Below are 13,838 nucleotides of genomic sequence, written 5' to 3'. Positions count from 1 at the left end.
TAACATACAATATAATATAATTGTTGTTATTTCTATATTCAGAGGTAGGATCACAATAGCTATTATTATATTCTATGGATAAATCTGTCACACCGTTCTGCGCCACAAAAACCTTTACTGCACATTCTTACATGGACTAGGGATAAAAACAAAAGAACATCTTAAACTTATCGATTAAATCTATCGATTGTATCTAGAACTATCTTCTAGTTATTTTTTCTTGTAACTAACGCATCTGCATATAGATGGCGAGCACGAACTCACGTTGTCATTTTCAACAATAATATAATCAGAATTGCAAATAATACTACAATAATATAATAATACTACTAATAATATACAAACATTTGTTTCATTACTGCAAAATAGATCACACATAATTCAATAAAGTAATACAAAAGAAAAAATATTGCGCATCTATTATTTCTTTATAAAATGTCAGAAACTTTTGGGATAATCTATTGGGTTGGCAACTAAGTGATTGTGGATTTTATCGTTAGGTGGTACGACAAGAAGTTTTCGCGATACTAAAAGTATAACAATTATCTGATGTTAATATGTGCGAATTATTTCTTTGCAAAATTGAACGTAAAACAGATAGACGTTAGTTATTAGGACATTAAGTTAATTATTTCCAGTGAAGGGAAAATACTTTTTCAGGAAAGAGGAAAACATTCCATGCTATTGATTTCCTCCCTCGTGAATATATTCTATATATCGAGAAATTTATTTTTCAGTGTGCAAGTCGTTCTATTTTCGTAACAATTTCCTTGTTCACTTGTCCGATTCGTGTTTTCTCCCGAGCCACGATCTTCCAAATGCCAACTCGTACCTTCAATTTTCGGCTTGTTTTTTCAACGAAAGTTACTCTGCGCCGTATTATCCCGCCTCTTCTACGTGTCGCCAGATTTATTTGTCCAACTGGAATCGCTCTCCCGTGCCATTTTCTTTCACATTTTGTACACCGTGGCTGCTATAACCATACAATAAATCGCGCAGACGAAAGAAACTATGAGAAAGGCAGAGACAAATATCGTATATCATCAGACAATCGTGTCACAAACAACGTAATTTACTTTATAGTAACTGCAATATGGATGTTAAAATACTATACATGTACATGTACATGTTACGTGAAATAAGTCAGATACAATACATATACAATACAAAATACAGATACATATTTTTACTAACGCAATTTTTTTCTCTTTTATTAATTTAATTATCTTACGAGATTTACATAATTTACACGTGAAAATTGCATATATTGCCAATTGTACATCGTTACGAGTTTTTCTTTAATATTTTATACATCGTATTGTGTAGCTTGCCATAATCAGATAATAAATCGTGGAGATAATAAATCATCAAAAGGGCAGAAATCATCAGAAACAACATAATTGATTCTGTGATAACTGAACTGTGTGAACATTACATTAATTACCCTCAAATATTGCAATTATATTGTAAAATTTTTATGTAAATAGATAATTCCTTAAATTTGTACAAATACTTATTTTCATAAATTTGTATTATCTATATATTTACTATACTAAATATAATCGAAACTGATTCGCTTCATGTATTAAATATTATAATTAGACTGCAAAATAGTTATGCAAATAAATAGTCTCTTAAATTAGTATAATAATTGCATTACAAATCGACCTACTACAATAAACAAAAATGATCTTAAATGATCCACTTCATCTATTAAATACTATAATTAACCTACATCGTAATTAGAAAATAGTTTTACAAATACTAGATAATCTCTTGAATTTGTTTAACGACTTTACTACCTATCTACCTACTACAGTATATTACTACGCATTACCACCTCATTACCAAACTGTTACTTTGCTTTCGCGAAGCTCTACGAACAACCTCGTCGTCAAGGGCCAAAACGTCGTAATTTCTCATCCATCGTAGTCAACGTCGAAACATTGCCCTCGTTATCGCGAACGCTTTTGCTTGAACCTAACCTGATTCTCGCCAGCCAAAGCAATTAAAACGTCAGACACTCTAGCAATCTCGTGTCAAAGGCCACCGCCTCCAACTAACGCGTCTTCGATGACAAAGATACCGCAGGACGCGTTCTACGTTGGTCGTATCGTACGTATCCATATTTCATATCATTGTACATGGCAACGTACACGCGGTGACGTCTTCAAACCGGCGTGATTATTATCTCTTTGTCTACGTAGCCGTCTGATCGATAGCATTGTGCAGCAGCGTTTTTGCTTCGAGCTTCAATTCGGCCTGGTTTCACGAGCCGAGCGGACCCGCTCGTTTCCGCAAAGCAAAGGCTCAGCACCAGCATCTGCGAGATCCTCCACTCGTTTTCGATACAAATTGTCTCGTAGCTCAGGGCTTTCTTTCTCAATCTTCGATCCGCCTTCCCAAGTTTCACCGATGGAAATTACGTGGAAAAAAGATACACGAAGATCGATCGAGCGAAGGAGGAATGCGGATGAAAGTCTCGATTTTTCTATTATTTGTATTATATCGTTGAGTTTTCCTCATCCGAAGAGATTTTCTCATTGTTTTCAGGGAAAATTCCTTTTTAGGTTATTGATCGAGTTTCTTTTTTATTTTTCCCGAGCTTTGGTTTGCTGGATGATAACGTGTATCGTGAAGCTTCTTGGGCTATTTGAGTGGAGAAGTTTTTAACTGGCAAGGGGAAGGTTTGGCAACTGGAGAATTGAGAAAAGTTTGAAACTTGGCAAATGTAGCTCATGAGATGCTAAGAAGGAAACAATTTTCTCTGGACAGTGGAACGGTCCTAGGGGTGAAAACTCCACACCGAAGAAATCTTGACTTTTCATGTTATCATAAATATCTTAGAAAGTATGTGGAATAGGAGGGAAAAGTTGAATTAAAAGTTGTAATCCCTTTTACGTAAATTTCTATGAATAAATTCTTATTTTTATATTTCTATTAATAAATTTCTACTAATAAATTTCTATTTTTACGTAATTTTCTGAAGCTGCTTTTTCTTCTCACACGCATACACAGCTCTTTGTAGATACATAAACGTTACGTATAATATTATATAATAAATAATAAATAATAGTACTACGTATAATAAATATAACAAGATTTTTAACCACGCGAATATTTCTGCCATAATCATTTTTTCGCAGAAAACAAAGGAAAGAAGAAATACTTTGTTTCATATTATATGTACAATTTTTTTATAATAATTATTTATATGTTTTTATTTGATCGTTTTATTTCATCTCGGCCTGTAAATACTAAAAAATCATGTTAAAGTTTATGAATATATTTTAGTTTTTATTAAAATTGCAACTTAAACAGAGAATTGTAACTGCTTTCTGCGCATGACGAGCATACTCGTCGTAGCAGAAAATGTTGCCATTTCTTCATTTCGCTAAGTTTACGAGTATATTTTAATTTTCCAGACGCTTGGTTTCCGAGACAAAATAAATTTTGAAAATTTGCCGCAGGCTCGTGCCAGCCCGATTTTTAATTAAACACGTTCGAACGTTGTTTTTTATAAACTTTATCTTCAACCTCGGACGAACAAATTTTATTCTACATTTTTTCTTACTTTCACACAAAAAAACGTTATACTTATTTTACAAGAACACTTACATTACATATACACATCTATCGTTGTTGAGAAAAATGGCCAGCTAATAACGAACACCCTGTATATGAAAATCGAAAGAAAAACACTTAGCAACCAGTCAGGTGTGCCACTAAAACCTCGCACTTGAACCACTTGCAACTGTGTTGCAACTATCACAAAGCAGCAAGAAGTTAAGCGAAAGTTTGAAACTTTCTGGCGAAGAACCTCTTATCCTACATTTTCTGTACAAATCTCACGACTTCTATCAATCATTCTAAATATGCTACGAGACCTCGATTACCAATAGCAATAAAACTGTCCACTTGTAACACTTCGAAACGAGCCCCTGTCGACCACCATAAATCTCCTCGAACAGCGTCAAATGTCTACCGATAGGCCGCGATATTCCAATAAAATATCGCCGATTTGGCTCGTTGAATATCTTTTATTAGCCGATAAATTTCACCGATTTATTACGAGCATATTGTCGTGTTTAGTTTATCGTATTGAAGGTTCGTGATTGACAATTTTCTGCAGATTGGGTTATTCCGGTTTATTTTCTATTTATCTTGCAATGATAATGGTGTTTAATGGCGTTTCATGATCAATTATGGTTTGAAGAGCACAATATGAATTTTACTTTACCGACTGATAACCGATTAATTGGTTTTTTGTCGCCGACGCTTACCGACCGATAGCCTATTAATCGGCTTTTTGTCGTCGACGCTCACTGACCGATAGCCTATTAATCGACTTTTTGTCGCCGACAATTTTTCTCATTATTTGGGCAGTAATTTGTTATTTAGTACTAAGGTACCTTCCTCAGTTGCGTCAGTTGCGTTGCTTTGTAAGCTCCCACAGTTTTATACCAATTTAAAAAACTTACCATTCGAGATGAACGAAAAGAATGGTATTGGAGAGTCTAAACCGAAACAGAGGCGGCGCTAGGAAGAATCTGCGGTTGAGTTGCCGGTCAGACGTGCGTATGCTGTTGAACCGCTAACGGTCAGTAAAGTGTTAAGATGTAACTGACGCTTAATTTACGCGAGTCTGTTTCTTACGTGGTAAATTGCATTTTACGAGGCAGTTTTCGTGCCCATTCAGAAAATGTATTTTTCTTTTATTTAAAAGTGGAAACGTTCAACGAATCTTAAAATTTCAATGAAATGTCGTAGCGACGATATCAGCAAATTTAGGAAAACTTGGTGAAAGAAAAGATTGAGAAGGAATTGTGTGAGGAAATGAAGATTGAGGACGAAAATGACGTCGAACTTGCAAATATTTCAAGCGATGAAGATAATACGTTCGTAGCAATTTTAAAAAGAAAAGATTGAGTGTTTTGAATTAGAACAGCGACACGGATATGGAATAAAGTTTATTTTTGCCTTTGAAACGTCATTCAAACAAACTTCATTTTCACGGTTTACATAAATTAGGTGTAAAATTACATAAATTAAATTAGTTTGTTTTTGAAACGTCATCATTCTTTTCCGTTAAAAGCTACTCGAAATAAATGTGTATTTCTAAAGCTTGTACGTACTAACTTCTATTTTTATACTAATTTATTTTCTCTTTTTGTACTAACAAACTTTATTTTCGCGGTTCATATAAATCAGGTGTGAAATTGCATAAATTAAATTAGTTTGTTTTTGAAACATCATTATTCTTTTCTATTAAAAACTATTTAAAATTCTTCTAAAGTTTACACGTACTAGCTTCTGTTTTTATACTAATTTATCTTCTCTTTTTATACTGACAAACTTCATTTTCGCGGTTCACATAAATCAGGTATGTAATTAAGCGATGGAAGCTAATTTAATGTGTCGCAATTACGTTGTTAATTACATCGTAATCGTCGATAATTGACGAATGCTTTCTAGCGACGAGAAACAAGTTTTTCAACAGCGAAAGAAAACTTGTGCATCGAACTAGGCCAAATTCATGAAAGAAGAAAGTGTATCTGTAGATGTGAAGCACGTTAGTGCCACCTTTCGTCTCAGTTGTAAAGAAAACTCATTCGTTCCATTCGTTTTGGGCAGATGGCATAAACAAAAATCAAGGAACAATTGATTAATGTTTATTGGCTCTTTGATTTGATTTCTACAGAAGTGACATTACGATACACATCTAACATTATTAATAACCGAACTACGAATTTTTTCGCGTATTTTACATAAATCACGTTAATAAACATGTTACATATTTATTTCTAATTTCAGTACATTTATTAATCTATTAGCAGCAATGCATGATTCCTGATACTTTCGTATAATAATCATCGTACAATCAGTTTATCAGTTCGTACGAAGTATAAGTGGGACAATTTGAATTCCTTTAATACCCTTAAGGGACGTACGCAACAGCGGTCAATCGCGTAAAAGTGGGTTTTGTACCGATTTATGTCACGCGATCAACAAGTAGGAGAAAAATTTCGTCGTGTTCGATGAAGAAATCTTTTTTATCACTCGACATTGGAAATTTCGAGAATTCTGCAAGGTAGACACATCCATAGAATTTTGTTTAATTTAAAGAAATTGAAATATGTACACTTTAGTTAGGTTTCATGACACCGAACGATCTCCTTCGGTGTGTAAATTAATTCTTCCACGTGAGCGAGATCGATTTGCGATTTAAACGACCTTGGAAAACCTGTTGTTATTCATCGTAACGCAAATTTTCATAATTAGACTGCGGATTTTTATTTTTAAATTCATTAACCCAACTGCAGAGGTGGAACCTACGCGAACATTCATCTCACCCGTTAGACGTCGTAACAACTGCCTCACTTTGAACGAGTTTCTTATATTTTCGCATGTTACGTACACTTTGTGCGTTCTTGCAGTTTTTGAATCTTCTTCAAGTACACAAAAATCCGTAGTCTAAAGATGACTATTGCGTTGATAACTAAGTGATCGTGGATTTTGTCATTACCAGCTAACGAATCTAACCTAACCTAAAATCGTTACCAATAAATGTAGGTACACGTATGAATGTAATTCATATTTCGTAAATATCAATGTAATACGTATGTGTGGGTATTCTACATTTTGCAATTTATATTATTCTATTTATATTTCTTTTTCATATTTGTGTTTTATATTTATCCTATTCATATACACAGTGTATGTATTCCACACTATTTGCCATTCATCTTACGTAATGTCACATATTTTCTAATTATAATTTATAATATATATATATAATAAGTTGAATATTCGGACACGTTTCAGCTGAGTAAAAATCTATGGTTTAGTAGTCATATTCTGTCTTCAAATTTCTTCTTCCGCTTCTACTTAAATTGTTCTGTGCATATGTGTAATCTATTTGACACGTACCTTATACAATGTGACACGTTTCCTACATATAGGTTGAACATTTCGACACGAAAAGAAAATAAAAATAAAATCTGGCTGCATAAAAATCAGCAGCGTATTAATAACAATTTACAAAGGGCGATCGCGCCCTTTTCTTCACAATTGAAGAAAAACATTTTCTTCGCAATTCTTCACAATTTCTGTGCTAAAGTGAAGGGAAATTGTTCAATTTTCACACTTTTGGAGTTTCTGATAATTAAATTAAATTAAAATTCTGATAATCACATCAGTCGTGACGCTGCCTATTTAAAACAGAAAAAAGAAAAATACTGAATCGATAATTTGATAATTACAATGTTCGTTATTTATTGTACTCGGCTATCTATTGTACTTGTATTGTTCGTGGAGTTAGCGTTCTTTTTACGCGCACGCAACACGTGCCACCAACACACAGTTTCCGCGGCAAATTTGCTCGCGTGTACGTTAACAAAATTTTGCGTACGCGCTTTACGTTTGGCTCAACAAAACTTTCGCTAGAAACCTTCATGCATTTCATGTGCCTGGCAAAAGTTAGCGTACTGAAATCCCAAACTAAATTTCCATGCAAATACTTACGTAGCGAACGAGTGAAATTCTACTATTGGGTTGGCAACCACCATTGTCAACGTTTTTATTACCACCAATGTCAAAATCCGCAATCACTTAGTTGCCAGCCCAATATTTTATTTGAATTCTTGGTTTTTTAATTAGTTAAGAAAAAATATATATATTTCCTTTTTTATCACCAACTATTTGCAAAATCTAAAGCGAACGTTTCTCTTGCAATTTGTTTAGGCTATGCTCGTTGACCTTGACGCGGCTGGTGATTTTACGGCCATTAGGCTCTGATTTAACGTCGATTAGCATCGCGGTGAAGATGCAGAGCTCGAAGAGGACGTTGCGCTCCAACGAGATGGCCATCCCAACCGGTGGCATGCTGGACACCGAGCTAGAACTGCAATTCGCGCTTCAGTATCCGCATTTCCTCAAGAGGGACGGCAACAAGCTGCTGATACAACTGCAGAGGAGAAAACGCTATAAAAATCGCACGATGCTCGGGTACAAGACGCTAGCCGAGGGAGTTATCAATATGGCTCAGGTAAAAAGCAATTTTCGATCTACAACTGCATTCGATAAGCACGTTCTATTCGATAAAGATACACGAGCATACGATAAATACAAGATACAGAAGAATATTCTTCTCGAAAATGCTCGTTTTATGCGTCGTCGCTACGACGACTTTCTTATCAGCGAGAAGAAAATTACTTTCGTCGTTTGAAATTTCCTTTGTCTGATCGTCTCGTGTCGGCTGCGACGACCTACGTTTCGCTTTTTCTCTCACTGATTCTTCGTAACGAGCCGGACAAGGTCTCGTGTGTCTTTGAAATCGAGACTGGTATCATTTACGTTCAAACGACGTTCCAGCTTATCTGTTGGTTCTATTCTTACGTCGACCAAACTGGAACAAAACAAATGCTGTTTTTCGTTGTTATTTATTTTTCTACGAGATCAGAGACATTTATGCTTTAGCGTGCTAGTGGAAGAAATTGTAAAAGAAGTTGCAGGTGTACTGCAAATCGACTAACCCTAGAACTACTGATTGTTAAGACGAAGCTATTTCTACCAAAACCAGTGAAAATGACTGGTGTTTAAAAAATACATAATGATAGAATATTTTTATATTCGTTGATTTATTACTTTCTTACAGAAGCAATTTCATGTTATGTAGCGAATTTATGGTATTATTAATCCATCTAGGACCATGATTCCTAAACAAGGGTTGCCACATTTATAAAGTTGTAGAACTAGTCATTTTGACTAATGTGGTATTTCTAGTGTTGGCATCTAGCGATCTAGTGATTAATCCGGAATTTTCCTAATAACTGATATCATCATATTGAATGATACGCAGTAAAAATTTGAAAAACGTGTGGCAAATTGTAGAAAATGAGGAAACTGGTTAATTGGGGCCCCATAAACAGATTGCAGGACTCCTGTACACTTTGACAAGTACCAGTCATTTATAAGTAGCCTTGATACAAAATTATTTTCAGTTTGAATACATAAAAAACAAAATAAAATTCATTGTATTATTCTTTTAGTTATCGTTGCGAAAGTCATTACATTATTGCGGAAAAAACATAACATGAAGCAGGAATTTTAAAATAAAATTGTAAAACCAATCAATTTGACTGGTGTGGTAGTTCTAATGTTAATTTGCAAAACGAAGGAAATATATTTCTTTATGTGCATCAATTGAATTATCTTTTTTCAAACAATTTTACTCTTATTAACTGTTGCAATGATATATATAATACATACTATTAAATTTAAAACGAAGAATTTGTGGAAAGTATACCACTGAGCACAATCTGGCTGATATTGTTTTATTCCATAATCCACATAACAGATTCATTTAGTCAATAAATCAATAAATGCAAGTCAATAAATAATCGAGTAACCCTCGAAAACCTAAATTATTATAATTATATATATAGTAAATAGCTATCGTATTAAAATTTATCAATATCACTACATATATATATATATGTAGTGCTAGAGTACAATTGATATATTTATTACTGCGAAAGTTCAGCTTAATTTCAAATTTAGCTATACATCATCCCTGTTGCGCTGTTATTATAGCGGCGTTCGAATCTCCAGAGATTAGATTACAAATGCATTAGGCTAAATCGGGACACCTTGTGCCATGATGCAGCTACGAATATGCGAATTAAGGTTGTGAGTGAAAGGAGAATTACAGCTAATTTAATATCCTTGTCTAATACATGAATCAAGAATTTATTTTAAAAAGTATCAGAGAATATCGAGTTTTCTTGTCAAATCTCTTATCAGTTTTATTATTTAAATTGTTATTAATGATTATCGTCCAATTTTAGTGCGTAAAATTTAATTTTAGTACTAATTTTATATAATATGTTAAATATATTTAATGAAATAAATTTAATTAAATTTCATATATTAAATAAATCATTTAATTTAATACAAATGAAAAATCTAATTTTACTGCTAATCTTCTCACAGTCAGTTTTAAATTCTCACGTAACAATTTCATTCATTCAATTTATTTCTCTACGTGATTATTCCATTACTGGAACAGTACAAAATAACAAAATATAAATTAAAGTGCGGAAATCCAGCAATGAGAAAAGTACTGTAAAAATGGGTTCTTAAATCCTTTCGTTCGAATCAATTACGATTCACAAAACAGTTGCAACCAACGTCAGAAAATGATTTATAGCATTCGATCAAGCTCACTAGCGTCTTTAAAAGGAAGAATTTGTAAAAAGTATTTGCTATGCACAATCTGACAAATGATTCCTTTATTCCATAATCCACAAAACAAATTCATTTAGTCGATAAACCAATAAATGCAAGTTAATAAGTAATCGAGTAATCTTCGAAAACCTAAATTATAATTATTATATATATTTACAGTAAATAGCTATCGTATTAAAATTTATCAAAATTAAACACATTCTCGATATTCTCATAAGTACGTACCTAAAGATTTCATTCCTCGTTAAAATAAAAATTATTTAAATACGTATTGTTCCCTATAGGGTTACAAAGTTTCCGACGAATTTATCGTCCATTTACAGTATCTGCACCGTCAACATCCTCTTCGAGGTAACAGCCTCTCATGCTTAAACCCTGCAATAACATAACTTTCTCGCACACGATCGTTTCTCCACGTATTCTAGGTCTACTCGTCAGCTTCAAAATTAAAAGGAAAATCCACACTCCAACTAATCACTCGGTGTCGACGTCTTCGGCATCCTAGCCGAACCTCTCTTCGGCGTGTCATTCTGTAAATTCAGATTCGTCCACCTGAAACAAAAGCAGCCGGCTGCCATATGACTAGGCCGGAAAGAAGCAACTCGTTTCTCATCGAACTGTTACACCTATTTACGTGCACAGGTTCTCCAGAAGCAGATGGATCTGGAGCTGGAGCTAGTGTCTGACAAGGCGGAGAAGTACGGTGGCCACTCGGTTGTGTTAGCCCGCGTGAGCGTGGTCGCGCTCAGCTCCCAGCCGGTCGACCAGGACAAAAGACTGATGAACGACCCGAGCGAGAGGCTCTGCCCCGAGTATAGCGACGAGGAGGAAGAGTTCAGCTCAGAGGGCGAAGCGGAAGGCAGCGACAGCGAGCCAACTCTTGAGATGGGACACAGACGAAAGACCCGGGCGAAGATTCCGCCCAACGCCAGGGTACGTGAATTGAACTACATACGTAATTTGTTTCTTTGTTTGTGTATGATGAATGTATCATTAATATGTATGTTGTCTGCCACGCGAATTTTATTGGGTTGAACGGAAAGTTCCACTTTTATGGCCAAATGGAGGATGTGTTCTCTCTTTTACGTGTGTTGTTTTCGACGGATGTGTGCACCAATTCCTTTCGATGTTGCACCAGTTTTTGTCCGACCAATGTGGTCTTGCGTTGTTTTGGTGAACCATTTGTGAATTTGTACCAGGCCAACAAGGAACAAGTACTTTCAAAGATGTTTGTTTCATTTTCTGCAATTGACTGTTAACTAGTGAACAATACCAGGTTACAATTGAATTGAATTGAGATAATAGATATTGTTTGAACTTTTGTGTTGTTTTGGTGAACCATTTGTAAACTTGTACCAGACCAACAAGAAATAAGTACTATAAAAGATAATTGTTTCACACTCTACAGTTAACTGTTGACTAATTAACAATACCAGGTTACAATTGAATTAACTTGAGGTTAATACCTCAAACTCTTGCGTTGTTTTGGTGGACCATGTGTGAACTTGTGCTTGGCCAACAAGAAGCAAGTACTTTCAAAGATAATTGTTTCACACTCTACAGTTAACTGTTGTCTAGTGAACAATACCAGGTTACAATTCAATTGAATTGAGATAATAGACATTGTTTGAACTTTTGTGTTGTTTTGGTGAACCATGTGTGAACTTGTGCTAGGCCAACGAGAAACAAATATTTCCAAAGATGTTTGTTTCATTTTCTGCAATTGACTGTTAACTAATCAACAATCTCAGATTACAATTGAATTAACTTGAGGTTAATAATTCAAACTCTTGAGTTGTTTTGATGAACTATTTGTAAACTTGTACCAGGCCAACAAGAAACAAGTACTTTCAAAGATAATTGATTCACACTCTATAGTTAACTGTTGACTACTGAACAGTATCAGGTTACAATTGAATTGAATTGAGATAATAGATATTGTTTGAACTTTTGTGTTGTTTTGGCGAACTATGTGTGAACTTCTCCCAGAATAACAAAAAACAAATACTTCCAAAAATTGTTTCACGCTTTACAGTTAACTGTTGACTAGTGAACAATACCAGGTTACAACTAAATTGAATTAAAGTTAATATACATTGTTTAAACACAGATTCATCTTGCTACGAAAACAGAAACGAACTTTCTGATCAACCCAATAAATATTTTCCCTCGAGAGCCGCAGTAAATTGTAATATACCGACTACATCACAGTATTTCATTTTTCAATGAATTATTTTCAGAAATCTAATTAGTTTTGCTGTGCTATAAGTCGACCAAGTATCCAACGATTGTTTTACAATTTCGATTATAGTAACAAAGCATTTGCATACAATTTTCTGATTTACTATGTGCCAAATATAATTCATCCATGGGTTTATAAATATCCAGAATGACTACATATTTATTTCCAAGAATTAAAAAATGCATTAACAAAAAACAGACAATAGTTATTAGCTAATATATAGTCCTGTTGAAGAAATGAAAATATTTTAATATTACAGCTAGACAACAAACTTTTATGCAAATTCATATTATCAAAGTATAATAAATAAGACAATTGAACAGAAAATTGTTCTCTACCTACCAAATGTTATAGAAATCACTACACTCTGTACATTTCACATATATTTTCATCTTATATGCACTCTGTGCAATTTTGCACAAATTGCAAAAATAACGTTCTAATATTATATGAATATTAAAACAATAATAATTCCTTTCTCCCGACTGTACAAGAGCACACGATCCAAACAAATCTTAATTAAACATCATTACAAAAATTCCTGCAATAAACGTCAATTCAAATAGCCAGATTTTCATCATCAATAGAATCATCTTTATTCTTGCAGCAAAGAAATCTAAAGCAGAAATTCATAGCACTGCTGAAAAGACGGTTCAGGGTATCCGAGGACCTCGATCAAGATCAAGAGGAGATCGGGCAAAAGCTGTCAGGTAAGTACACATACATCAACTGTTCCTATCCCAAAACACAGTAGCCACGTGAAAAATTGTGCCAACGTTTCACCGATCGTCTTATTGATTATTTTATAGACTCGTTAACTGGATTTGTTAAAGGGGCAGAAATGGAAATCGAGGAACTGTTCGACGAACTGGAAAATTTTTCAGACAGTGGCCCCGAATTGGACACGATGTCCGTGAGTAGCACGCCCAAGCCGTCCCTGCGCCCTTTCTTCAGCTCTAGTCGATCTCTTCTCGCGCCACCTCACTCCGGTAAGTGAATCGCTCGCTTTCGTTCGTCCAAATATCCTTGAGTATCGTAGATTTTGCGATCATGTGAATCTCGATTGGCAAATACAAGTTGCTCGATACGACGATCAGTGCGGCATAAAGAACAGTGGAGCGAAAAGAGAAAAAATACAGCAGGTGTACATAACGCGAGACCTGTACAGATCGGTCTAATTGTTGCCTCTGTCGAAATAGTTGCGCACACGGTAAGGAACACTATGGTTATATGGTGACACTTGACGAGTGTTACCTATGTTTCCATTTTGCTTCTGCTAGAAAATAAAAAGACAAGAACACCTTCTACGTGTAGAGAAAACGACCTACAGGGACAATTATCTTCATTT

At 34.6% G+C, this 13,838-nt stretch overlaps 1 protein-coding gene across 7 annotated transcripts in view; it reads left to right on the top strand.

Annotated features, from left to right (window-relative positions):
• Positions 1-13,838, top strand: part of LOC126926026 (phosphofurin acidic cluster sorting protein 2) — a 172,448-nt gene that overhangs the window by 135,138 nt on the left and 23,472 nt on the right. For 6 of the 7 annotated variants that reach the window (XM_050742118.1, XM_050742117.1, XM_050742120.1 and 3 more), the window contains 4 exons: positions 7,744-8,047; positions 10,891-11,181; positions 13,098-13,200; positions 13,300-13,479. In XM_050742118.1, coding sequence (XP_050598075.1) covers positions 7,744-8,047; positions 10,891-11,181; positions 13,098-13,200; positions 13,300-13,479 — 878 coding nt within the window. The remainder of the gene's footprint in view (positions 1-7,743; positions 8,048-10,890; positions 11,182-13,097; positions 13,201-13,299; positions 13,480-13,838) is intronic. The other variant, XM_050742119.1, reaches the window with a different exon arrangement.

Source organism: Bombus affinis, chromosome 17 (genome assembly GCF_024516045.1).
Source record: "Bombus affinis isolate iyBomAffi1 chromosome 17, iyBomAffi1.2, whole genome shotgun sequence".
Lineage (NCBI taxonomy): Eukaryota > Metazoa > Arthropoda > Insecta > Hymenoptera > Apidae > Bombus > Bombus affinis.
This window is presented reverse-complemented; position numbering and strand designations above follow the sequence as displayed.